The 25,794-nt window shown below is 50.7% G+C and overlaps 1 protein-coding gene across 1 annotated transcript in view; it reads left to right on the top strand.

Moving 5' to 3' along the window:
* Positions 1-25,060, top strand: part of Eln (elastin) — a 33,220-nt gene extending 8,160 nt beyond the window's left edge. Inside the window, exons 10-36 of the mRNA XM_042055838.1 lie at positions 1,717-1,788; positions 2,491-2,520; positions 3,415-3,486; positions 3,960-4,001; positions 4,397-4,441; positions 4,714-4,761; positions 7,359-7,448; positions 7,533-7,592; positions 8,431-8,631; positions 9,715-9,768; positions 10,284-10,373; positions 11,018-11,062; positions 11,623-11,724; positions 13,446-13,514; positions 14,900-15,058; positions 15,142-15,201; positions 15,760-15,891; positions 17,002-17,040; positions 19,067-19,174; positions 19,266-19,325; positions 19,494-19,616; positions 20,541-20,579; positions 20,746-20,796; positions 21,424-21,468; positions 22,212-22,241; positions 23,038-23,088; positions 23,844-25,060. Coding sequence (XP_041911772.1) covers positions 1,717-1,788; positions 2,491-2,520; positions 3,415-3,486; positions 3,960-4,001; positions 4,397-4,441; positions 4,714-4,761; positions 7,359-7,448; positions 7,533-7,592; positions 8,431-8,631; positions 9,715-9,768; positions 10,284-10,373; positions 11,018-11,062; positions 11,623-11,724; positions 13,446-13,514; positions 14,900-15,058; positions 15,142-15,201; positions 15,760-15,891; positions 17,002-17,040; positions 19,067-19,174; positions 19,266-19,325; positions 19,494-19,616; positions 20,541-20,579; positions 20,746-20,796; positions 21,424-21,468; positions 22,212-22,241; positions 23,038-23,088; positions 23,844-23,887 — 1,961 coding nt within the window. The 3' untranslated portion in view covers positions 23,888-25,060. The remainder of the gene's footprint in view (positions 1-1,716; positions 1,789-2,490; positions 2,521-3,414; positions 3,487-3,959; positions 4,002-4,396; positions 4,442-4,713; positions 4,762-7,358; positions 7,449-7,532; positions 7,593-8,430; positions 8,632-9,714; positions 9,769-10,283; positions 10,374-11,017; positions 11,063-11,622; positions 11,725-13,445; positions 13,515-14,899; positions 15,059-15,141; positions 15,202-15,759; positions 15,892-17,001; positions 17,041-19,066; positions 19,175-19,265; positions 19,326-19,493; positions 19,617-20,540; positions 20,580-20,745; positions 20,797-21,423; positions 21,469-22,211; positions 22,242-23,037; positions 23,089-23,843) is intronic.
* The last annotated feature ends 734 nt before the right edge of the window (positions 25,061-25,794 follow it).

Raw genomic sequence — 25,794 nt, 5'->3', positions numbered from 1 at the left:
CTGGGTTCAATTCCTAGCACACATATGGTTGCTCACAACGGTCTGTTGACTCTTCTGTTCTCCAAGGGCATCAGGCATGCGTGCAGTGTACAGACACGCACCCAGGCCAAAATACCACACCATACACATAAAATAAAGATAATTTTTAAAAAGAGTAGGTTGGGGATGATTCAGTGGGTAGAGTACTTGCCTAGCATACACAAAGCCCTGGGTTCCACTCCCAGCACCTCCTAAACCAGATATGGTGACACACTCTCGTACTGCCAGTGGAAGGTGGAGACAGAGTTCAAGGTCATCCCTGAACAAGTGTTGGGCCAGCCTGAACTACGTAAGACCCTATCAGAAAGAAAGAAAGGAAGGAAGGAAGGAAGGAAGGAAGGAAGGAAGGAAGGAAGGAAGGAAGGAAGGAAAGAAGGAAGAAGTTGGGAATCTACCCTCTTGCTCTCCCTTCTAAAACAGACCAGCTGAGCCCAGTGGCTGTTTCCCTAAGTATCCAAGTTCAACTTAATGAACATTAGGTCCTTGGCAACCGAGGTCAGCTTCCCCAGCCCCACCCAGTCCCTCACCCCAGGCCAACACCCTCATCACAGTCTTAAAACCGTCCTCAGAGGACAGATGGACTCCCTAGTGAAGCCAGCTTCTTCCCAAAAGTCCTGAGTCACCAGGCATTGGCACGCCCAGGAAATGTGCCCTACAGGAGACCCCCTAAGAACTGTCCCTCGCTTCTTTCCCTGCCAGGACCTACCTCCCCAGCAAGGCCTCCTGAAATCCCCCAAAAGCCCAGATTCAGGGATTTGCTGACAGAGCACCCCTTCCTTCCTGGTTGAGGTAGCCAAGCCCCAGGGGAGGCAGGATTCCAATCCATTGTGTGGTAGCCACCAGGAGGCATGGCACACTGGCTGGGCCTCTCCGAGCTTTCTCCCATCCAAGTATTAACTAGCTCCATCCTACTTAGTTTAGCTTCTGCAATCAGACACATTCAGAGTGGTGTGGCTATAGATCTCTGTCCCTTTCCTCTTGGTCACGATGAACCTCATGAACTTACAGCTGAGGTCCACCGAGGCTGAAATCAGGCTCAGATGAGTTGGGATTAAGAGTCGGATCTTCCAGCCAGGCCTAGTGGCACAGGCCTGCTACCCCAACCATTTGGAAGGCTGAGATAGGTGAATCAGAAGTTCAAGTCTGGCCTGGATAACTTAACCAGTCTGTTTCCAAAAGAAGAGCATTAGGGGTGGGGGCATGGCTTGGCACTAGAGCACCCACCTAGAATCCCCCAGTGAAGGGCTGGGGTGTGGCTCAGTGGTAAAGCACCTGCCTAGAATCCTCCAGTGAGGGGCTGGGGTGTGGCTCAATGGTAGAGCACTTGCCTAGAATCCCCAATGAGGGACTGGGAGCACGACTCATTGATAGAACAACTGCCTAGAATCCCCAGTGAGGGGTCAGTGCATGTTTGTGGCCCTGGTTCAATTCACAGCACCACCAAAAAATAATAAATAAATAAATAAATAAATAAATAAATAAATAAATAAATAAATAAATAAGTTTCTCTGAGCTTGAACCACACAGGGGAAGGAAGTCCCCACAGCTGCTCCTTGCTTTACTTGCCTGTGATTGGCCATCAGTACAGAAACAGATTAGTTAACAGACCTAAGGTGGGCAGGGGTTGCCACGCAGAGTTTCCCTTCCCTGACTGTCACCCATGTCTTTGCCCATCAGGAGCTCGGTTCCCAGGTGTGGGGGTACTCCCTGGAGTTCCCACTGGCACAGGAGTCAAGGCCAAGGCTCCAGGTATGGACAACCAGCTGTGCTGGGGGCCAGGGTAGGATCCTCTGTCAGACTTCAGGCCATGCTGACCTGGGGTGTATAAGGGATACCTTGGGATTCTAGGCTTATTTGGGGACTTCTGTGGGGAATAGGAGGCACTTCTTAAGTCCCAGCCCTGCTTCTACCAGCTAGGAAGAGCAGAATGCTGTTCAGAAAGCCCAAAGAGTAACCCTGACCTAATCCCAAGCAACTCAGGAGGCTGAGGCAAGAGGTTTGAAAATTCAAGGCCAGACTGGGCAACCTAGTGGACTGGGCCACTGTTTCAAATCCAAAGTAAAAAGAGGGCTGAGGGGTAAGGCTCAGTAGTAGAGCACTTGCTTGGAAAGCCCTATTGAGTGTGATAGTGCATACCTTTAATCCCAGTACTTGGGAGGCAGAGGCAGGTGGATCTCCAATTAACAGGACAATCAGTGCTACTCAGAGAAACCCTGTCTAGAAAAAAACAAAGAACAAAAACAAAAACAAAAAAAAAAAAAACTAGTGAATGAATGGGGGCAGGATAAACTTAATTTAGTCATAGAGATCTTGACTAGAATCCCCCAGTGAGGGGCTTGGCCATTGCTCAGTGGTAGATCTCTTGTCTGGCATAAACAAAGGAATGGAGCCAGGGATCTGTGCCCTGCACCCTCAGCACTGGGTTGCAGTGATAGCTTTTTGTCTTTGCAGGTGGAGGTGGTGCTTTTGCTGGAATCCCAGGTGAGTTGAAGCTGTTCTCCCTAGGTGAGCTAGACACCCAGAAACCTAGCCATGCCTGCCCCATCTCCCTCATGTCTCTCACTGCAAGGCTTGATGAAGTGTTTAGCATCCAAGTATAAGGACCTAAATTCCATCCCCAGAACCCACATTCTAAAAATTAATATACATATATATGAAATATATAAATATATAAGAGATAGATAGATAGACAGACAGACAGATAAGATAGATAGATAGATAGATAGATAGATAGATAGATAGATAGATAGATAGATAGATAGATAGATAGATAGACAGATAGACAGATAGACAGCCAGGCTTCAACCCAAAGTGTCATCAGTCCCAGGCCACCATGATCCCATAACCCAGTGGGTTCTCAACCTGTGGGCCACAACTCCTTCGGGGGTTGAGCGACCTTTCCACAGGGGTCACTTACCAAATACCCTGCATATCAGATATTTATGTTATGGTTCATAACAGCAGCAACATGACATTTATGAAGCAGCAATGAAAATATTTCTATGGCTGGGGGTCACCACAATGTGAGAAACTAAATAAGAGTCACAGCATTAGGAAGGCTGAGAACCACTGCTCTACGCCAAACTCCATCAATGTGGATCCAAAATGAACCGAGATACCCAGCAGTGCCCTACGGCAGCACAGAGGAGTGGAGGAGTGTGACTCTGGGCTCCTGCCAGTCAGTGGTCTACCACTGGGTAGTGCTTATCTGACCCGTGACAAAGGGGCAGGGAGGCCCTCTGTGTAGGACGGTTCCAGAGTGCCATGGGGAATAATTTCCCTCCATCTGAATATCGTAGACTGACCGGCAAGGGGTTGAAGAAAGGCTGCTACCCCAAGGCCTGGGACTCTCATTTACTTTCTCTATTCTTGCAGGGGTTGGGCCCTTTGGGGGACAGCAGCCTGGTGTCCCACTGGGTTACCCCATCAAAGCACCAAAGTTGCCAGGTAAGCCAGAGTTGGGTTTCAAGATGCTTGACCAGGATGGAGGGAGATGGTCCAGGGGGCAAGCACTTGCTGCACAAGTGTGTGTGTGTGTGTGTGTGTGTGTGTATACAAATTTGTACACACACACAAACATATATATATATATATATATATAAATTTATACACACACATAAACACATCCATCCATATCATCATTCCTTCTCTTCACCCATTCCTCTATATCCATTACTTCTTCTACCCATTTATCTCCCCATTATCCTGCCTTTCTCCTACCTATCTCTTTCCATTCATCTATCCATCACTTCTTCCTTATCCCAACTCATCTCTCCATCCATCCCTCTTCTCCTGCATCACACATTCATCCCTCCATCCACCCACATACCCTACCTACCCCTTCCTCCCACCCGTGCCTACCCTAACTATCCACCCACGCACTGATCTTTTACTCCATGCATCCCTTGCTCTGTTCACAGGTGGCTACGGACTGCCTTATACCAATGGGAAGTCACCCTATGGTAAGTAGGCCCTCATGGATATGTGGTGTTCTGATCCTTTCCTGCTCTGTGGTCCTGGCAAGGGTACTGAGGCCCAGCTGTGGGCCAAAAGCACACCCAGCTAGACTGGAGTAGGGGCAAGGTGCTAGAATAAAAGTTCTCAAAGAACAAAGACTGGCTCTGGGGACGTGGGCTAGCATTCAGTCCTGGCCCTATTGCTAATCACAACACTCTAAGCAAGCCATTTTTTTCCTTTTCTAAGCCTCAGCGTCTTTGTAAAATGGGATGTCAGCCCCTACGCATGCTTGTATCTGTATACACTTTGGTTGTGTCGGGGGGGAACCCCAGATGAATGGAACAGGGGAGGGCAGAGCATGAAGGTTTGTGTGAGTAACAACCAAGGATCTTCTTCACAGGAGTGGCTGGTGCAGGGGGCAAAGCTGGCTACCCAACAGGGACAGGTAAGGGGGGAAAAATCTCACCTGCTTCCAGCCAAAGGAACACCAGTGCCCTCCCCAGCTCCAGGGACTATCCCAAACACAAGCTTACCCATCCTGCATGAAGACCTTGGGCTAAGCCAAGACTCTGATCTGGGTTGGGGCAGCTCTTTGGCCTTTACTGGCTATGAAGTCCCCAGCTACATCTGGGTGTCTGTGGGGCTGGGAGCATGGGACTCTGGAGATCCCTAGACATCAGCACCATGTTTAGTGCCCCCTCGCCTCCCCTCTTCCAGGGGTTGGATCACAGGCAGCAGCAGCAGCAGCTAAAGCAGCCAAGTATGGTGAGTACTCTAGAGTCCTTGCCAGCTTCCAGGCCCCCAACTCCTCCATCCTGCGATGATCAGAGGAATAACAAGCCAGATGGTTTCTGTGTCCCCTTCTTATCCCCCTTTTCAACAGGACCCATACATATGGCTCTCCCTCCTTCCCTCTATCCACCTACATACCTACCCCTCCCTATCTCATCCTATCCCTCCCCTCATCCATCCATACCCTGCTCACCCATCAACCCCTCTTCTTCAATCACTCTTCTCCACCCATTCATCCTTCTCTCTATCCACTCCTCCCTCTTTTCTTTATCCCACCCTCCATCCATCCATGCATCCCTTCACCTCTCTCTTCCAGCATCTATCCTTATCCATCCCTGTATCGTTCCTCCTCTCCCTCCATCCTTCAACCTCCCTCCATCCCCTATCCTTCCCTCACTCTATCCATCCATCCACCCATCTAACCTTCTCTTCCTTTTCCCTCCCTCCATCCATCCATCTCCTATTCATCTATCTATCCTACCCATCTTCCTCCCACAGCTATCCCTTTCCTAATCACACACACACACACACACACACACACAACCAATCCCTCCATCCAGCCATCTCTCTTATCCATTCACCTACCCATCCTCCACCCACTCTATGCCTCCTTTGATCCCTCCCCGAGCCTTCCTCTCTCCATCCCCGCATCCTTCCTTTCCTTCATCCATCACCCCTTTCTCCACCCACCTATCTCAAGGGCTGTGGACAAAGCCCCGCGAGCCATTATTTCTCTGCATGGAAGCTGAAAAAAGGTTATTGGAGAAAGTGACCTGTCATTTAAGGCCTTAGCAGACAGGGAGAGTTTGCCGTGTGGGTCAGACAGAAAGAACTGAGGGTGGGGACCCAGCATTTAGAAGGGGGCGACAGGGAGATTGGAAGTTTGAGGCCTTCCTTTGCTACATAGCAAGTCTGAGGTTATCCTGAGCTACATGAGGCCCTTCTCAAAACAAAAACGAGAGTTGAAGGAGGCAGCCAAGCATAAAGAATGAGTACCATGGTGATTAGAGAGAAAAATACCGGGAGTATCTGTAGAAGAATTTTTTAATGTTATACATCCATTTCACATGCAAAAATGTAACTCCCCCTCATCCACACAATCCCTGGGACAGCCTAGCTGTGAATATGGCATGGTGGGAGTGTGGTGTGGTAGTGCCATGTCCTTGCAGTAGACAAAGCGGGCATCTTCTCCCTCTTCAGATAGAGGACAGCTCACTAGGAAAGCCTTCTCCCCTGTCCCCAGCCCAGGAGGTCTTCCTGTTTCCAGGTCAGGGGTAGGGGGATAGGCCAGAGTTAGAGGAAGAACTGATCCTGCCTTGCGGAGGCCCCCGGGCTTTTCTCCAGGCACAGAGGCCCCTTGGTGGATCAGGCTTGGTGGGAATAGCTGGGATATGGGAGCTGGAGAGCCTGGAGAGAGGGGCTGCCAGAGCCGGGCAGCCAGACACTTGGATTATGAATTTGGCTGAGTCTTCGGAACACAGGGAAAGGAAGCCTTCAGCATTCCTTTGGGGGCCCCTCTGGCCCAAGGAACAGAGCTTGTGGTTTCTCAGTATGTAGCAGTGATTAGAGAGGGGTTTGTCTGTGAACATCGGACTCCCTTAATAAGCCTGTGGAAACGGACACTTCGGGGGCAAACCCAAGAACTCTGGGGTAGGAACCTTCCCAAGCAAGCCCATGTGGACATACTGAGGCTTGTTCCTGGGTGAGAGAATGGTGGGTAAAAAGCCAGCACCTGGCCTGGAGGCCATGGCAACAGGACTGAGAGTTCAAGGCCAGCCTGGGCTACCTAGTTGAGACCCTGTCTCATAAAAGAGCAGGCAGTAAGGAGCCTAGGGAGATAACCCAGTTGGTACAGTGCTTGCCACACAAGCATGAGGACCCGAGTCCTGTGCCCCATAATCCACATTAAAAAGGCAGGCGAGATGGCACACATCCATGATCATAGCGCTGGAGTGGGGGTGATAGCTGGATACCTGGGACTCCCTGGCCAGCCAGGCTAGCTGTCCCAGTCCAGATCAAGGGAGAAGTCCCATCTCAGAAACCAAGATGGGGGCTAGGAGACGTCTCCATGGTTAAAGTGTGTGCTTCATAAGCATGAGGACTGGAGTCTGGGTCCCCCAGAAACCCACATAGGTGGCCCACCTATATTCTGGCCTTGGAAGGCAGAGGTGGGGAATTCCTTAGAGTCAAGCAGAGTCAAGTCAAGCCATATTGATTGGGAGAGCCCACATCAATAAATAAAGTGACGGAAGACCAAGGATGAGTCCCTGAAATCAACCTTGGGCCTCCGCATGCATGCACGGACAGATGCGTGAACACCCACGTGTATGTGCTCCCACATGCATGGAAAAACATGCATATCCACATACATGGGCATGCATGTGAGAAAGGGAAAAAGAAAGAAGTTCCTGAGACAATGTCCTCAAAATTAACCTCTGGCCTTGACACTCATGTACATATACAAGTACACACACACACACACACACAGTATGCTGGCACCCCTGGAGCCTTCCTTTCTGGCCTCAGGAGAAGCTCTGGGGAGCCACACGGTGCCATCCCTGTCCCAACAGGTGCTGGAGGAGCTGGAGTCCTTCCTGGTGTTGGAGGGGCTGGCATTCCTGGTGGTGCTGGTGCAATTCCTGGGATTGGAGGCATTGCAGGTAATGCTTCTCCCAGCTGGAGGGTGGAGGGGTCCTTGAGGTGCCACCAGGGCAGAACCTCACCCTCTGTGCCTGTCTTTCCAGGTGCTGGGACTCCCGCAGCAGCTGCTGCTGCAAAGGCTGCTGCTAAGGCTGCTAAGTATGGTGAGTGTCCCCCAGAAGCCGCAGGCTGGGACTCTGCGTGAACACTGGAACTCCATGAGGAGGGGTAGACTTTGCCTCTGATCACGTCGGGCCACTCTGACCACCCCAGAGGGAGGCTTTTGCCCACTCTGGTCACTTTATCTGGAAGGCAGCTCCCGTTATGCATGGGCTTTGCAGGGGAAGAGATACAGCCATACATCACCTCCCTAGAACCCCCAGTGAGGGGTTGGGGTGTAGCTCAGTGGTAGAGCATCTGCCTAGAATCCCCCAGTGAAGGGCTGGGATGTGGCTCAGTGGTAGAGCAGTTGCCTAGATCCCCGGTGAAGGGCTGGGGTGTGGCTCAGTGGTAGAGCCCCTGCCTAGAATCCCCCAGTGAGGGGCTGGGGTGTGGCTCAGCGGTAGAGCACCTGCCTAGAATCCCCCAGTGAGGGGCTGAAGACGTTGCTCAGTAGTAGAGTGGTATTATATGCAAAGTCCTGGTTTCAATTCCCAGTACTACAAAATAAAACATAATAACAAAAGAACAAAAACAAAACAAACAAACAAACAAAAACTCACAGCGTAGGTGCCTACAACAGACATTTTGATTTTGCCTCGGAATTGATCATGTTCTTCCAAGCTACATATCTAAACTAGAGGTCTCTCTGGGCTCCATCTTAGTCCACCCCCAGCTCTCTGATGAGTTGGATCCTTGTAAAGGAATCACCAACCCATCTGCATGTGATCCTGTACTCAGGATAGACTGTGTGGTCCCAAAGCTGATCTATACATCTGCCCTGGGAGGCCTATAGAGGTTCTCACAAGGCTTAGTCTGAGACAATCCTCTTTCCATCTACAGGAGCTGCTGGAGGCTTAGTACCTGGTGGACCAGGAGTTAGGGTCCCAGGTGTTGGAATCCCAGGTGTTGGGATCCCAGGTGTTGGTGGTATTCCAGGTGTTGGTGGCATCCCAGGTGTTGGTGGCATCCCAGGTGTTGGTGGCATCCCAGGTGTTGGTGGCATTCCAGGTGTTGGTGGCATCCCAGGTGTTGGGGGCCCAGGTAAGTTGGGCTCTGTGTGTTTGTGTGTGTGTGTGTGTGTGTGTGTGTGTGTGTGTGTGTGTGTAAGTGTGTGTAAGCAATGTAAAGTATTACCAAGACTTTGGCTGATCCCTAAGTCTTCTTCATTCATCTATACATATTCTTGACCAAGTCTAATGGACTATAACAAGTTTCTAACTAGCTTCCAGCAACAGCAGCATCTCCAGCTTCCCTCGTAATTGACAGTAAGCTGCCGAGGCAGGAACCATGCCTTTCATTAATATGGCCCCACCCTTAGCTAAGTAGGTACTCAGTAAATGGTATATAGATGAGAAAGTGGATAGATAGGTAAATGGTCAAGTGGGTGGCCATAGAAGTGATCGAGTAGATGAGCAGTTAAACTAACCAATGCGAGAATGAGCACAGTATGAATAGATGCAAGAATTGGTGAATACAGGGACTAAGAGTAGTTAGGAAGATGAATTAGTAGATTGAAAAAAAAAACAGATGGATATGCAGGTAGGAAGCTACATAAGTGCTTAGAAGAATGGGTGTGTGGATACATGGGTGCACGCATGGATGGTTGCATGGATGCATGGGTAAGTGGGTGGCTAAGATCGATGAATAGATAGACAGGCAGACCGGTAGACAAGTTGATGGGTAGATGGGCAGGTGGGTATGTAAGATATTGATAGATGGACAGTGGGATGGATAATCTGATGGACAGACAGGGTGGTGGGAAGGTAAGCTGATGGGCAGATGGATGCATAATGGATAACTGAGTGATGGGTTATGAGTTATCATCCTTTCATTCCTCCATCCTTCCATCTAGCTATATATCCATGCATATATTTATCCACCCATCCCTTTATCTGTCTTATCCACCAATCTACAAATGGACAGAGAGCTAGCGGGGGAGTGGATGGACTGAGATCTAAGGACAGACAGCAAATGGAGACACAGAGACAGGATAGAAGATGAATGGATGAATAGCTCTACAGATAACACAAAAGATGGAGTAACAGACAGGTAGGCAGAGGGATATACAGTGACCATCTCTCCTCCATTCTCTCCTGAGAATTATGTCCCCCTTGATCTCTCCAGGGGCTGTGTCACCAGCTGCTGCTGCTAAAGCTGCTGCCAAAGCTGCCAAATATGGTGAGTGCCCTGACCGTCCCTGCTCTGGCTCCCGCTTGCCAAAGTGAAAGCCCTTCATCCTCTTGCTCAAAAGAGAGCAACTTGCTCAGGGAAAGCCCCAGACAGAGCTGCTTGGAGGCATTGGACCCCAAGATAAATTATATCTCTCCAATTGTCTCCCACCATGAAGCCATGCTGCTGAGTGATGGAACCATCGCAGAATGACATTCCCAGTCTATACAGAGTCCCTACCCTTTCGTGCTCTGGCCAAAGTCCACTCAAAGGACAGAAGTAAACCCACTCACTTCTCCATAACAAAGCAATGCTTTCCCATACATCCAGGGAAGAGAACCAGGGAAGACTCACACTTCATGAAGGAGACTGATCAGGAACCCCAGGAATCCCTGTTTCTTGTTCTTAAGGACCAACTTAAAGGAAGCACGCATTGCATCCTTTTTCTCAGCCAATGAGCATTCTTCTAGAGTTTGCCCAGCCTCATAGGGGTCTCTTTTTATTGGATTCTTTCTCTTCTACAGGAGCCAGAGGTGGAGTTGGCATTCCAACATATGGAGTTGGTGCTGGGGGCTTTCCTGGCTATGGTGTTGGAGCCGGAGCCGGGCTCGGAGGTATCCTTCCCCATGAGCTTTAGTTCCATCTCTGAGAAGCTGGGGGAGAAGGAGTAGTGATTCAAGTCTTGCAGGGAGTTGGGGAGTAGATGTGGGTTTTGGTGTGCTAGGAAAAAGAGAGGTAAGCATCATAGCCTTTAGTGGATGGGAAAGCTGTGGTCCTTGCTCAGCAGCAATCCAGGCAAAAGACCACCCATCCATCCATTTCTCTGTCCATCTATCAGTTCATCCATTCATGGCTCTGTCTTGTCCAACTATCTATCAATCCATTATCCATCCATCTACTTATTAGCCTATTGTATTTTCATCCATTTATCCATCTACCTAATCTCATTTATCCACACATCTATGCCTCATTCATCTCCTATTCATCCATATATCTACCCAAATGTATACACATACATCTGTCCAGCCATCTGTGTATCCATCCATTTATCTACCCATCTGTATATCCGTCCACCAATCTATACATCCATTCATCTATCCATTTACCTTTCTGACCATCAATCCATTCACACACCCATCCATCTACCTTTCTAACTACGTACCTACTCCCCTGCCTCCCTGACCACCTGTCTTCCCACTGTCCCATTCTTTTAACCCTTCTATCCATGTACCCACCTGTTCTTCTCTTTTCCTAGCAGGTGCAGGCCAAGCAGCTGCTGCCGCCGCCAAAGCTGCTAAATATGGTGAGTAAATTTGCCATGTCTGATGCCATTCTCTCTGTGAAACCCAGGCTCTGAGCAAGGGCAGAGCAGCCTCACCCTTGGGCCTTCAGGGCAAAGATGCAAATCCACAGCCCCCATCTGCCTTCTAAGCCATGCCCAACTCTTCCACCTTTTCCATTTTCCAGTAAGATTATTGGTACCTTGTTTACCAGCTCACTCCAAAAGAGTGAGTTGGAGATGCTGAACAGTCCTGCCTCCTACCTCCTGCTCCATTTATCCATGCACACAAACATATATGTATATGTGTATATATGTGCGCATGTGATTAGGTGGATGGTGGTGGATAAATGGATGAAAGGATGGATGGAAGAATGGATGGATGGATGGATGGATGGATGGATATATGGATGGATGGATGGATGGATGGATATATGGATGGAAGAATGGATGGATGGATATATGGATGGATATATGGATGGATATATGGATGGATGGATGGATGGATATATGGATGGATGGATGGATGGATGGATGGATGGATGGATGGAGTGAACACAGGTGTTTATGCTTCTCTCCTCCAGGTGCTGGAGGAGCCGGAGGCCTGGGAGGCCTGGTGCCAGGTGTAGGAGCAGGTGGAGTACCAGGGGCAATACCAGGTGTACCAGGTACTGGTGGAGTGCCAGGTGAGCTGTGTTCCCCCATCCTGAGATGGGGCATCCTGAGATGTCTTATGGAAGAAGTTTGGGGCTTGACATTTTACAGATAGGAAAACTGACCCCAAAGATGAGTGGGAAGAGGGGACAGTTTCCCCTAAAGCAGTTGAGTGGAGAGGAACACTCTGTAGGGACCTGGTTGCTGATCTCTGGCAAGCCTCTTCCTGCCTGGGGAGACTCAGCCAGCTCTGTGGAAGATCCCAGAGTTGAGTGACCTGCCTTTTATTCTGAGAAGTTTCTAGTTTCTTATCAACAAAGAACCCTTCATTCAGGTGACGTTAGGTCCTTTCCCACCCACCAGTCAGAGATAAAAGGAAGAGATTTAAAACCTTGGCATTCAAGGACACCCTTTTTAGTTGTTGTTTTCCCACTGGAAGATTTCACTTCCGTGTCCTTCCCACCACACCCAGGAGAAAACTGCCCTTCTGTACTTTTTTACAGAAAAGAGCTAGGGCTGGGAGTGTGGCTGAGTAATAGAGCACTTGCTGAACATGCAGAAGAACCTGGGTTCATTCCCAGTATTGCAAAGAAAGGAGGGGCACTCAGTGGGTAGAGGCATTTGCAGCCAAGCCTGACAACCTGAGTTCAAATCCTGAAACCCCACATGTTGAAATGAGAGAAATGACTCCCATAATTGCCTTCTAACCCCCAAATGTGTACTGGGGTGCATGCAAGCATGCACACACACACAAATAAGGAAATGAACATGAAATTTTTAAAGGAAAGAGAAAGGATGCTTGGGAGATGGTACAGGGATATAAGCATCTGCGTTGCAATTAGTGTAAGGACCAGAGGTTGAATCCCCCAGAAACTACATAAAAGCCAGTGGACATGGTAGCCTATAATCTTACCACATGGGAGGGAGAGATGGGGACTCCCCAGAGCAAGATGGCTAGCTAGGATAGCTGAAACAGTGAGCTCTGGGTTCAGCAGAAGATGCTGCCTCAAAGTACAATGTGGGATCAGAAAGAAGACAAGGGTAGCCAGGCAGGGTGGCAACACTTTTAGTCCCAGCACTCAGGAGGCAGAAGTAGGCAGATCTCGGAGTCTGAGGCTAGCCTGGTCTACAAAGCAAGTTCCAGGGTAGCTGGGCTGTTACACAGAGAAACCCTGTCTTGAAAAACCACCAAGACAGGGAGAGAGGGAGAGATGGAGAGAGGATGGGAGGGAGGGAGGGAAGAACTCTGTGAATAGTGTGATTCCTGTACTCATTTATAGAAAAAAATTGTTAGAAATCAAATTTTCCAAAACCGATATTCAATACTCCCTCAGTTAAATCCCCCCAAAATTTGTAAATATGTGTGCGCACATGTGTTTAAAAATAAATAAAACATGGCACATGTGTTTAAAAATAAATAAAACATGAGGAAGGGGTCATTTCCTACAATAGCTTGAGATACAGGTTCTGCTAGGAATTTTTTACTTAAGAGCATCCTAAACAGGACTGGGATCCCATAGCCTCTCAGCTCTTCGCTGAAGCCCAAGCAAAACAGGGACATGCCCAGGTGCCCTGGAGAGGGCAGCAGCAGCACTATGCCTGAAGCCCGGGTCACCCACCTGGGCACCCTTCCCTGTCTACAGGGTGAGGCCGTGGTACCCAGAGAGGGATACCCATGGGCAGACTCTGGAAGGGATGGGTAACAATGGGGAGGAGTATTGGGTATCATCTTATACTCCATTTATCCAAATAGGAGCAGGTACCCCTGCAGCTGCAGCTGCTGCCGCCGCTGCCAAGGCAGCCGCCAAAGCAGGCCAGTATGGTAAGCTGTCCCCATCTGTAACTGACCTTTGACCCCAGACCATAACCTTCTCACATCTCCTGCTGAGGAGCTAAGGGTGATCTTGAACTCCTGTTCCTCCTGCCTCTCCATCTCATATGCTGGGATTCCAGGCATGTGCTTTCCCATGCTTTGTGTATGCGGTGCTGGGGGCTAGAACCCAGGGCTTCCTGCATGCTAGGTAAGCACTCCATCAACTGAGCCACACCCCAAGTCCCGAGTATGGGCTTTTCTCATAGCTTTTAGCTTGCCTGCTCCCCTTTAGCAATATAGGTCTGCCAACACCTCCATGGCCTTCCCCTATGCTGAAAGCTCCTGATACCCCAAGTCTAACTATGGCTGGTCCTCTTCTGAATCTCAAGCTAGAATCCAGCCTTATCCACTTGAGGGGCTGCATTGCTCCTGCTTTCTCTTGATAGAGGTCAAGTTGACCCTTAGAGTCCCAAGAATGTATACATTTCCTGAACATAATTAATGGTGGATGCTCTACTTGTAGGAGTTCAGCAGGGGTCCAGTCATATGCTGGGGCAGGGGCTTGGTGAAATTTGGCCTTAATGAATTTGGTAGCCAGGCCTAGTGGCACTGGTTTGTAATACCAGCTACTCAGAAAACTGAGCAAGGACTTTGAAAGTTCAAGGCCAGCCTGAGAAATCTAGTGAGACCCTATCTCAAAGTAAATAATAATGATGAAAAATCTGGGACCTTTTCACCCTTAGTCATAGAGCTCCTGCCTAGAATCCCCAGTGAGGGGCTGGGGTGTGACTCAGTGGTAGAGCCCCTGCCTAGAATCCCCCAGTGAGGGGTGGGGTGTGACTCAGTGGTAGAGCCCCTGCCTAGAATCCCCCAGTGAGGGGCTGGGGTGTGGCTCAGTGGTAGAGCCCCTGCCTAGAATCCCCCAGTGAGGGGTGGGGTGTGACTCAGTGGTAGAGCCCCTGCCTAGAATCCCCCAGTGAGGGCTGGGGTGTGGCTCAGTGCTAGAACACTTGGATAGCATGTTCAAGGCCTCCCATTCATTCTCCAGTACTAAAAAGAGAAAAAGTAAAACTAACAAACAACCAAAAAAAAAAAAAAAAAAAAAAAAAACCTGCTTGTCCTCCATTATCCTCAAGCCTCCAAGGTGCCCCGTCCTTCAAAAGGTTACAAACTACTAAATTTACATCTGACTTTTATTACATAGGAGCAAAAACAGGCCTTGCAAGGGATAGTATCTGCCCCAAGATCACACAGCAAGTCTTTGCCAAGGCTGAGAAGAGAACCCACAGCTTCTAACTCATAGCTGTGTGCTCTTTGTTGGCTCCTGCCCTCTTTGTTTGGGCCTTGATTATAGCTAAACTATATGGTTATAGAAACTACTCCTTCTCCTGTAGGTTTGGGCCCTGGCGTTGGTGGGGTTCCTGGCGGAGTTGGTGTTGGTGGGGTTCCTGGTGGAGTTGGTGTTGGTGGGGTTCCCGGAGGAGTCGGCCCTGGTGGTGTTACTGGCATTGGAACTGGTCCCGGCATCGGCCTTGTACCTGGTGGTATTGGAGGTGAGCTGTGGTGGATGAGTGGGTCCGAGAGTTCCCTGGAACCTCCACGGGTACCACCTTGAATGTCCTTCCTCTCTCTTCAGGAGCAGGGACGCCAGCTGCGGCCAAGTCTGCTGCTAAGGCAGCCGCCAAAGCCCAGTACAGTAAGTGCATCGTGACCGCCCTCTTCCTGTCCCCACCCACCTGGCCAGGGCACACTGCCCAAGCGCTGCCGCAGGAAACAACCTCACAGATACATCCTTACCATCTTTAGCTCCCCGTGGTACCTAGAAGAGGGCACAGAAGCTACATAGTGAGAACCTATCTTAAAAATAATAAATAGCCGGGCGGTGGTGACGCACGCCTTTAATCTCAGCACTCGGGAGGCAGAGGCAGCCGGATCTCTGAGTTCGAGGCCAGCCTGATCTACAAGAGCTAGTTCCAGGACAGGCTCTAGAAACTACAGGGAAACCCTGTCTCGAAAAACCAAAATAAATAAATAAATAAATAAATAAATAAATAAATAAAATAATAATAATAATAAAAAAAAAAAAAACACGTGGACTCTGGGGTGAGTTAGTAGAGGAGGACAAGGCTGGGTAGGAGGCTGCCACTGCCTCGGGGCCCCCTTTCTTTGAGGCCTGACTCAGCTCCTGAGGCTGAATAGCACTACAGGGGCACAGGCCTACTAACTACAACCACTTCCTACCTCTTTTCTGCAGGGGCTGCTGCCGGACTTGGGGCTGGTGTCCCTGGATTTGGGGCAGGTGCTGGTGTCCCTGGATTTGGGGCAGGTGCTGGTGTCCCTGGATTTGGAGCAGGTGCCGGTGTCCCCGGATTTGGAGCTGGAGCAGGTAAGGAAAATTCTAGAAACTGGATAGAAAGTGCCCTTAAGAAAGAGGGCCCGCCTCCTGCCAGGACTCTGTCCCTGTGTCTCCACACAGCATCCATTAGATTTTCCTAAGCAGGCAAAAGCAAACGGGTATTAGGTAGATAAGGCAGGCCTGTGATCTAAGACACTCAGGAGACTGAGACATGAGGTTTACAAGTCCAAGGACAGCCTACTCCACAGAAAGCCTGCATAACTTTGTGAGGCGCTATCTTTAATTGATTGATTGATTGACTGATTGATCGATATAACCAGGGGCTAAAGCTGCAGCTCAATGGTAGATCATCTTCCTAGAATTCCTCAATAAGAGGTTGGCCAGGTGGCTCAGGGATAGAACACCTGCCTAGCACAGGTGAGGTCCTGGGTTTCATTTCTAGTAACAAGAGAAGGTGGAGCAAGTCGGATAATAGGTGAGGGACAGACTAGCCAAGCAATGCCAGGGTATGAGATTCTAGAGGGAGGCGTAAGAAGGCTGCAACCTGACCAAAAGCCCCCAAACACCCACAGACGAGAAGGTAGAAGTCTCTTCCTCCGGGCCAGATAGCCTTCCAAAAGGCTCCAGAACAGTGGTTCTCAACCTGTGGGCGGCAACCCCTTTGGCAAATCTCTATCTTCAAAACTATTTACATTGCAGTTCCTAACAGTAGCAACATTACAGTTACGAAGTAGCAACAGAATAGTCTTATGATTTCGGGGTCACCACAACATGAGGAACTGTATTCAAGGATGGTTGGGAACCCCTGCTCTAGGTAAAAGGGACCACTAGGAACCCCATCTGAGCCTCACTCTGTGCCCAGCCTCAGGCATGCAACACTGGGCGTGAAGGGGACGAGAAAGAACAGATGAAGGGAAGAGGCACGAGCTGGCCCTCCAGGAATCCTAGATGAACAACGTCAAGGCTAAATACTAGAGCCCTGCATTTGCAAGTAGGGCCTCCTGACTGAAGTGCCATGGAGTCCCCGGGCTTTAGAAATATGATCTAAGTAGAGGAAGTCAGGGTGGGCTTTCTGGAAGAGGCAGCAGCACCCCCAGGTACAGAGCTCAGCAGCTGACCTCTCTTTCCCTTTTCCCACAGTCCCTGGATCCCTGGCTGCATCCAAAGCTGCTAAATACGGTGAGTGTGGCATGCTACCTGGTCCCCTTGTCACCCCACCAGCCTTGACAGAATAGGACTCAGCACAGAGAAAGGCTAGCTGGGGAGATCTGAATGACGGTCGCAGACCTAGCTCCTGCCTATTGACCTCTGTGTCAGTCACCTGTCAGTGGCCGGCATGCCAGTAAACACCTATAATCCCTGCTCTTGGAAAGGGGAGGCAGGAGGTCACCCTTGGCTACACGGAGAGTTCAAGGCCAACCTAAGCTATAGGAAACCCTGTGTCACTCACAACAGCTGTCATATCTCCAAACCTCACTATGACACTGACAGTTTTCTTGGTGCAGGGGGAGGCTTATAGCTGTTGGTCCCACAAGGCTCAGCAGCGTCAGCCTCTGCTCCACCCTTTGGCCTGTGGAGTTGTGGATACTCCTTCCTTGCACAGGCATCCCCAGGCCTCCTCCCTCCTTTCCTGCCAGCGTGACTTTGCCTAACACCCGCCAGCCTGGAAGACGTGGCAGACCTGCCTGCCTTGCCACTTGGCACTCTGGCCAGACCCACACTGTCTGTGACCCCCACATTCCTGGCCTCCTCAAGAGCCAGGCAGGGGGGCCTCTACCAGGGATGCGCCAACTGGCTACAGTTCGTCCACTTAAGGCCAGTTTCCACCTCGGAAAATCCCATTCCTCAGCTACACACACACACACACACACACACACACACAGCCCCTGGTCACCCACAGCTTTCTCTGAAGTTCCTTGCTGGCTGCTCTTGGCCCTAGTCAACAGACAGTGCCAGGGAAATACACCAAGGACTCCCTGGAAGAGCAGCCATTGGGTCATCTGCCTTAGGACCTTGAACACAGCATTTTTGTGTATGTTCAAAACCTCTCCTTTGCCTCAACCTTCTCATCTGCAAAGCTGGTGTGACTGCGGGGCATGGTGGACCATACCTGTAAGGTCAGCATTTGGAAGGCTGAGGCAGGAGCATCTCAAGTTCAAAGACAGCATGGGCTAAATGGGGAGAGCTTGTCTCAGAAAATCAATAGAGAGATAAGCACATGGCTCAGTGGTAGAGTACCTGCCTAGAATCCCCCAGTGAGGGGCTGGGTGTGGCTCGGTGGTAGAGCACCTGCCTAGAATCCCCCAGTGAGGGGCTGGGTGTGGCTCGGTGGTAGAGCACCTGCCTAGAATCCCCCAGTGAGGGGCTGGGTGTGGCTCGGTGGTAGAGCCCCTGCCTAGAATCCCCCAGTGAGGGGCTGGGTGTAGCTCAGTGGTAGGGCCCCTGCCTAGAATCCCCCAGTGAGGGGCTGGGGTGTGGCTCAGTGGTAGAGCCCCTGCCTAGAATCCCCCACAAAGGGCAGACAACATGTCTCAGTGAGAGAGTGCTTGCCTAGACTCCTCTAGTGAGAGCCTGGAGGTGTGACTCAGGGGTAGAGGGCTTGCCTAGAATCCCAAAGGCCTCTCTTATACTTTATGGCCCTAAGGCATGAACACATCTTTCAGACATAGGGGACTGAAGGCAGGCATGTTGGCACAGACCTGTCATCCCTACACTCATGAGGCTGAGATGGGATAGGTAGAGCATGGGTTCAAGGCCAGTCTCTGCCACTTGGTGAGATCCTGTCTCACTAGGGAAAAAAAGAAAAAGATTTTTTAAAAAAAGGAGCCAGGCAGTGGTTGCACATACCTTTAATCCCAGAACTCGAAAAATGGACACAGGTGGATCTCTGTGAGTTTGTGGCCAGTCTGGTCTACAGAATGAGTTGCAGGACAGCCAGTGCTATGTATGTTTGTATGTACACACACATACACACCTGTCTGGAAAAACAAAAACAAACAAATAAAGCCAAAGCCAAAAGGAAAATGTTCCAGGCATCGGAGCTCATGCCTGGAAATCCCAGCACTTGGAAAGTGGAGGCAGGGAAATCAGTTCAAAGTCAATCTTCAGCCACAGAGAAGCCCAAAGACAACCTGAGCTCTAAGTAACCTGGTCTCAAATCAACAAACAAATATATGGGCACTGACCCTCAGTCCTCTCTCCATAGGAGCAGCAGGAGCTGGTGGCCTTGGGGGTGCTGGAGGTCTTGGAGGTGCTGGTGGCCTCGGAGGGCCTGGGGGTCTCGGTGGGGCTGGTGTTCCAGGTGGTGTAGCAGGTATGTTTTTGCTCTCCTGAAAATGAACTGGCTGGGGGTGGAGACTGAGACCCCTGAAGCAGTCCCTCCTTGAGTCCCTCTGTGTCCCCAGGAGCTGCACCTGCTGCTGCTGCTGCTGCTGCCAAGGCTGCTGCCAAGGCTGCCCAGTATGGTGAGTAAAAATTCAGCCTTCCTGGCCTATCCCTGAGTCCCTAGGGCCCAGCCATTTCCTGGTCATTAGGTACACCAGAAGTGACCTGGGAGCTCAGGGATTCCCTTGGCAACAGGGCCTAATTACAAGCTTCTGACCAGTGTGTGTAATGCATGGGTCTCTCCCCAGGTCTTGGTGGAGCCGGTGGACTGGGGGCCGGTGGACTGGGGGCCGGTGGACTGGGGGCCGGTGGACTGGGAGCCGGTGGACTGGGGGCTGGTGGAGCAATCCCCGGTGCTGCAGGCCTTGGAGGTAAGGAGTGAATGAGGTGTCTGAGCGGGAGAAAGATATACATACTGAAGACAAGTGAGGACAAACACGTGTCATCCCAGCACTAGGGAGGCCAGGGCGGGAGGATCATTAGTTGGAGGCTAACCTGGGCTACACAGTGAGTTCAAGGTCAGCCTAGGCTATATTAGACCCTACTTGAAACAAAGGGGTAGAAAGCTTAAGCAGGTAAGAGCCAGGTCTGCCCACTGACGTAGAGGTACCAAAATCCATCTTCTCTATCTTTCAATCCACCAACTACTACAGGCGAGGGCTCATTAGCATAATGATGGTCAGACCCATTTCTCAGACAAGAAAAGTCAAAGACTGGAGAGGAATTACATCCCCAAAATCTCTACCACCATGGTGGATCTCTCTCTCTGCCCGCCCCCCCATGTGTCTCCTACCTAAACAAGCCTTATGCTTAATATAAACTACTGGAGGTCTAGGAGTGTAGCTCAGTGGTAGAGCACCTGCCTAGAATCCCCCAGTGAGGGGCTGGGGTGTGGTTCAGTGGTAGAGCCCCTGCCTAGAATCCCCCAGTGAGGGGCTGGGGTGTGGTTCAGTGGTAGAGCCCCTGCCTAGAATCCCCCAGTGAGGGGCTGGGGTGTGGCTCAGTGGTAGAGTGCTTGCCTAGACTCCCCTACTAGTAAGTGGCCAGAAGCATCGTTCAATAGTAGAACACTTGCATAGTGTGTGTGAGACCCTGGATTCCATCTCTAGCACACACACACACACATACACACACGAGGCTATTAGAACGATAGGTGTGTGAAGGAGAAGAGATGATGGAATGGTGGGATAGGGAAGACATGTCATGGGCAGATGCTGATGAATAGATTAGCTAAGACGGCCTGAGTGGCAGGGAGAGGTGGCTTTCCTGAGCCCTCCTGTGTCTGTTTCCCCTAGGTGTATCCCCAGCTGCAGCTGCTAAAGCAGCCAAATATGGTGAGTTTCCTCCCTGCCCTCCCCCTCCCCAACACAGGTTTTTACTCCCATCACCATCACCGTCACCCACACCTGCCCAGCTCATGGTACTCCCAAAAGGTCTTGTCCAAGATGTCATCCCCACCACCCTGTGTCTCATCCTGACACCTCTCTGTCCTCTCCTCAGGTGCTGCTGGCCTTGGAGGTGTCCTAGGAGCCAGGCCATTCCCAGGTGGAGGTATGACCAGCTCTAGCGTTGTTCTTAGCTCTGCCTGGCTCTAGGAAATAAACAACAGGGTACCAGACATGGAATTCACATGAGGGCCCAGGGTCGGAGATGGACAAATCACTCTAGGTCAGGAAACAAATGGGGCAGAGGGAGTGCCCTCCCCACGAGCGGAGGATAATGCAACCAAGCTCTGAACAAAGGCACAAGACACCACAGAGGCAGATAAGACAAGGGCAAGTTTAACTAAGAAAGTGACTTCCGGGATCAGTAAAGCACTCACCCTCTCGCTGAGTAGGCATGAAGACCTGAGTTCAATCCCCATTACGGACATAAAATTTGCGAGCTGGGAAGGCAGTGACTGGAGGATCCCTGGGACTTGCTGGTCTAGCTACTTTTGCCAAACTGGTGAACAGAAAGAAGGGTTAGTGAGAGACCCTGCCTCAAAGTGAAAGGTAGAGAGCAAAAGCACACACACACGCACACACATACTCACACGCACGCATGCATGCAACACAAAGAATGTGGCTTCAGGAGGGCAAGATAATGGGAAGGAGCTGGTTCCAGGCATCAAGGCCAGGTGACACGGCCAGAACGTGGCCTGCCACTATCATCACCAATCCCGAATCTCTCCTGCAGGAGTGGCAGCAAGACCTGGCTTTGGACTTTCTCCTATTTACCCAGGTATGCCCAAGCATCCTGCCCTGGGGCCCTGTCCTGGCTCTGCCAGGCCCTTTGCTCTCCTCTGCTCCATTCGCTTAGGAGAGTTGAGCTAATGTCTGCAGGAGACCCCCAAGAGGAGGCCAGGCCCTGATCTAATTAACCTAAGGACACTTCTAAGGACAGGGGACACTACACCAGCTTTTCTAAAGCATCTTTCACACCTCTTGAGGTCCCTGGGAGTCGAGTAATTTCCCTATCATACTTCTCCGGAGGTAAACTGAAGCTCAGAGACTGCTAAACACTGTTTCAAGGTCAAACAGTGAGCAGAGATAAAGCTGAAGACTCCTGCTACCCAAGCCCAGGACTTGACCTTTTTTTTTTTTTTTTTTTTTTTGGTTTTTTCGAGACAGGGTTTCCCTGTAGTTTCTAGAGCCTGTCCTGGAACTAGCTCTTGTACACCAGAGACTACTGAAGACTCCTGCTACCCAAGCCCAGGACTTGACCCTTTTTTTTTGGTTTTTTCGAGACAGGGTTTCCCTGTAGTTTCTAGAGCCTGTCCTGGAACTAGCTCTTATAGACCAGGCTGGCCTCGAACTCAGAGATCCGCCTGCCTCTGCCTCCCGAGTGCTGGGATTAAAGGCGTGCGCCACCACCGCCCGGCGGACTTGACCCTTCTTGTGTTCCATGTCCTGCTCCAATCAGGGAGGGCATGAGGGGCTCCCAGAAGTGCGCCCACATTAACAGCTCTTCTTCTTACTTCATAGGTGGTGGTGCTGGGGGCCTGGGAGTTGGTGGTGAGTCTGCAGTAAAAAGATATAAACTAGCCATGTTGGTGGAAGGAATCTTAGCTTTGGCGGGGGGGGGGGAGGGGAGGTGCAGATGGGAGTGAAACAGAAGGATCAAAGTTCAAGACTAGCCTGGGCTACAGAGAGAGTTGCAGACAACTTGATCAACTTAGCAAAACTCTGTCTCAAAGTTTTTTATCAACAATTTTTTTTTGTTTTTTGAGACAGGGTTTCTCTGTAGCCTGTCCTGGAACTAGCTCTTGTAGAACAGGCTGGCCTCAAACTCATAAACACTTTTTAAAGGGCTGATGATGTAAATCAATAATAGAGCAGGTGCTTAGAATCGCCTCATAAGAGGCTGGGAGCATTACTCAGTGGTAGAGTACCAGCCTAGAATCTCCCAATGAGGAGACAGGGCATGGCTCCATGGTAGAGCTCCTACCTAGAATCCCCCAGTGAGGGGCTGGGGTGTGGGTCAGTGGTAGAGCCCCTGCCTAGAATCCCCCAGTGAGGGGCTGGGGTGTGGGTCAGTAGTAGAGCACCTGCCTAGAATCCCCCAGTGAGGGGCTGAGGTGGACTCATCTGTAGAGCATTTGCCGAGAATGCATTAGACCCAGGTTCCATCCCTAGTACTATGTAGTTTGGTTCTGGGGAGTAAGAACCCACCAGGGTGGGTGCGCTGACTGGCAGGGAGGTCTTGGGAGCCTACAAAAACAGGCCAGAGCTAGCACACGGTGAGGATGCTGGAAGAGGTAGGGGAGCCCAGGATCTACCCTATCTCATCCTTTGCTACCAATCCCCACAGGAAAACCCCCGAAACCCTATGGAGGAGCCCTTGGAGCCCTGGGATACCAAGGTAAGTAGAGAATTTGTCCATAGGGAAGAAAGAGGCAAAATCAGAGATCAATTCGCATCCCACCAGCCTGGGCTAGAGCAGAGGCACCTCCATGCAGATCGTCAGAGCTTGGATCAAGTCTAGGACCCTCCATGCTCACCTCCAGTGTGACCTGGACATTCTTATCCATATCCCTTTGCTGTGCCTACACTGGCACAGAAGAGCCTAGGACTTAAAGCGACAGTGAGGACTTCCAGGATGGGCCATCTGCTTGGTGCCACCAGGTGGCGCTAACAGGCCACATCTAGCCGAAACTGCATGATGGCTGTGCACCAATCTGTGGTACCTCCCTACCCCAGGTCATCTATGGCCAGGTTTGTTGAACAGGGCACTCAGGAGGCTGAGGCAGCAGGATTTTGAGTTAGAGACCAGCATGAACTCCGTAAGGAGACAATCGCAACAGCTCCACCCCCATACAAAAAGAGAGAGCAAGCAGGTTGGCTGAGGATACAGCCCTGTGGATAGAACGCTTGCCTAGCATGAGCTAGGTTTCCTCCTCGGCACAGCATAAAACCAAGCAAGGTGGTGGGTGCCTGTAATTTCAGGACTCAGGAGGTAGAGACGTGAGGATCGTGAGTTCAAGGCTATCCTCAGCTCCATACTGAATTCATGGCCAGCTTGAGCTATGAGCCTCTGGAAGCCAGAGGAGACAGAGACTCAAAGTAGCCCAAAGGGACCAAGCTGACCATAACTGTTTATGCCTCCTTCCAACCCAGGTGGGGGCTGCTTTGGGAAATCTTGTGGCCGGAAGAGGAAGTGATCTTCTGGAGACCCCTGACTCGCGACCTCATCAACGTTGGTGCTACTGCTTGGTGGAGAATGTAAACCTTCCATGACTGCCCCCTACTCCATCCCTCTGACCCCCACCTGGGAGGGGACAACAGGCCAGTGGCCTTAGAAACCCACAGGACAAGGAAACCAGACAGCAGCGGCCACGTACCCCTAACCAGAAATATCCCCCCCTCCATCAGAGGCCAGGGCGGGTGCCCCATCTCTTCCCACCCAGGATCCCTCCACACAGTCTCCATCTCCAAGAGAAATTGGTGCTACATGTTGGTGCTTCTTTTTCGTGGGGGGAGGGAGGAGGGAAGAGTATCCCAGGGGGACCCTCCCTTCATTGAAACCCCTCTATTAAGATGGTGCACACCTTTGTTGGGCAGTCCCACCTCCCCTGCCCATCAGGAGCCATCCCTGGAGGCATCCCATTGGTACCCAAGTGCCGAAAGCCTTGATGCTGGATTTGATGACACAATCCCTCTCTCTTTGGGTCCCTTGGCCCTATCTCCCTCTACCAGTAGCTATTTCCCACATCTGGGACATCTTGGAGTCGGGAAGGCTCCCCACACTGGGAATAGCTCCCTTGTTCTTGTGGGATCCACTTACCCCACCCATTCATCAATCCATCCATCCGTCCATCCCGACTGCCTAGGGCCACTAGCTGGCTGGGCACACCTACTTTCAACCTGGTTCACCCCCGTCATGGCAGTCTGTACCCTGTTCCCACGCCCGCCACACACCCCAAATGCTGGCCTGGGGTGCGAGGGGTTGTGTGAGCTGGGGCGGGACTATCCTCCCCACATGCAGTACTGTATCCCCCAGTCCCTTCCTGGAGCCACTCCATTACCGAGCATGTCCCACCACCCCACCTCTTTGTGTTTCGCTGTGATAGATCAATAAATATTTTATTTTTTGTCCTGGATATTTGGGGATGATGTTTGATTGTTGGTGTGCTTTTGGGTTTTATTTTTATGGTTAATTGGGGGGGGGGGACCTTTTCTAGTCTGAGGAGCTGTATCCTCAGGAGAAAATTCATTTTAATCGCTTTGGTATAACTCTGGATGAAACACACATTTTTTTAAAAACAAAAACAAAATAAGAAAAGAAAATTAACTGCTTTAGAAAAGACTAATAAATGAAAACCTTTTAAAGGAAATTGTCTTGGGTTTCTTTGCTTTATGTGTATGTGTTGGTGCGTGTGCAAGTACACCCAGGTGTGCATAGACACCAGAGGAAAACCCTGAGTGTTACCCTCCATGGGCTGTCCACTCACCAAGCAGGCTAGCTTGTGTTTGCTCCATCACCACCACCCCTGCCACTTCCCAAGAGCCCAGTTCCGGGGATCGAACTCAGATCATCACGCCTGCACAGCAAGCATTCCATCGAGTGAGCCATCTCCTCAGCCACCTTGGTGCGTTATCCTCTGCTTTCAACTTCTGGCCCAGTGGTACATTGGTTCTAATGTGAGGACTATCTACTGCCCAGGATAGAGTGAGGAGGCTGTTGACCCAATTCAGCTGTTGTTACTTGGGGATATAAGTAAGCAGTTGAGCTCCTGCCTAGAATCCCCAAGTGAGGGGTCTGGACTTGGTTCAATGTTAGAGTGTCTACCTGCAGTTTTCTAGTGAGGGCCTGGGACTGGGAAATCAGAGGTGGAGACTCATTCTCAACACCGGGGATAGGGTGGAGGGAGAGCTAACTCAAGAACCCTCAGGCCGGGCAGTGGTGGCGCACGCCTTTAATCCCAGCACTCGGGAGGCAGAGGCAGGCGGATCTCTGAGTTCGAAGCCAGCCTGGTCTACAAGAGCTAGTTCAAGGAAAGGCTCTAGAAACTACAGGGAAACCCTGTCTCGGACAAAAAAAAAAAAAAAAGAACCCTCAGAAGGCCAC

Source organism: Arvicola amphibius, chromosome 10 (assembly GCF_903992535.2).
Source record: "Arvicola amphibius chromosome 10, mArvAmp1.2, whole genome shotgun sequence".
Lineage (NCBI taxonomy): Eukaryota > Metazoa > Chordata > Mammalia > Rodentia > Cricetidae > Arvicola > Arvicola amphibius.
The sequence above is the reverse complement of the archived record's forward strand: the minus strand, read 5'-3'. Positions and strand labels throughout refer to the sequence as shown.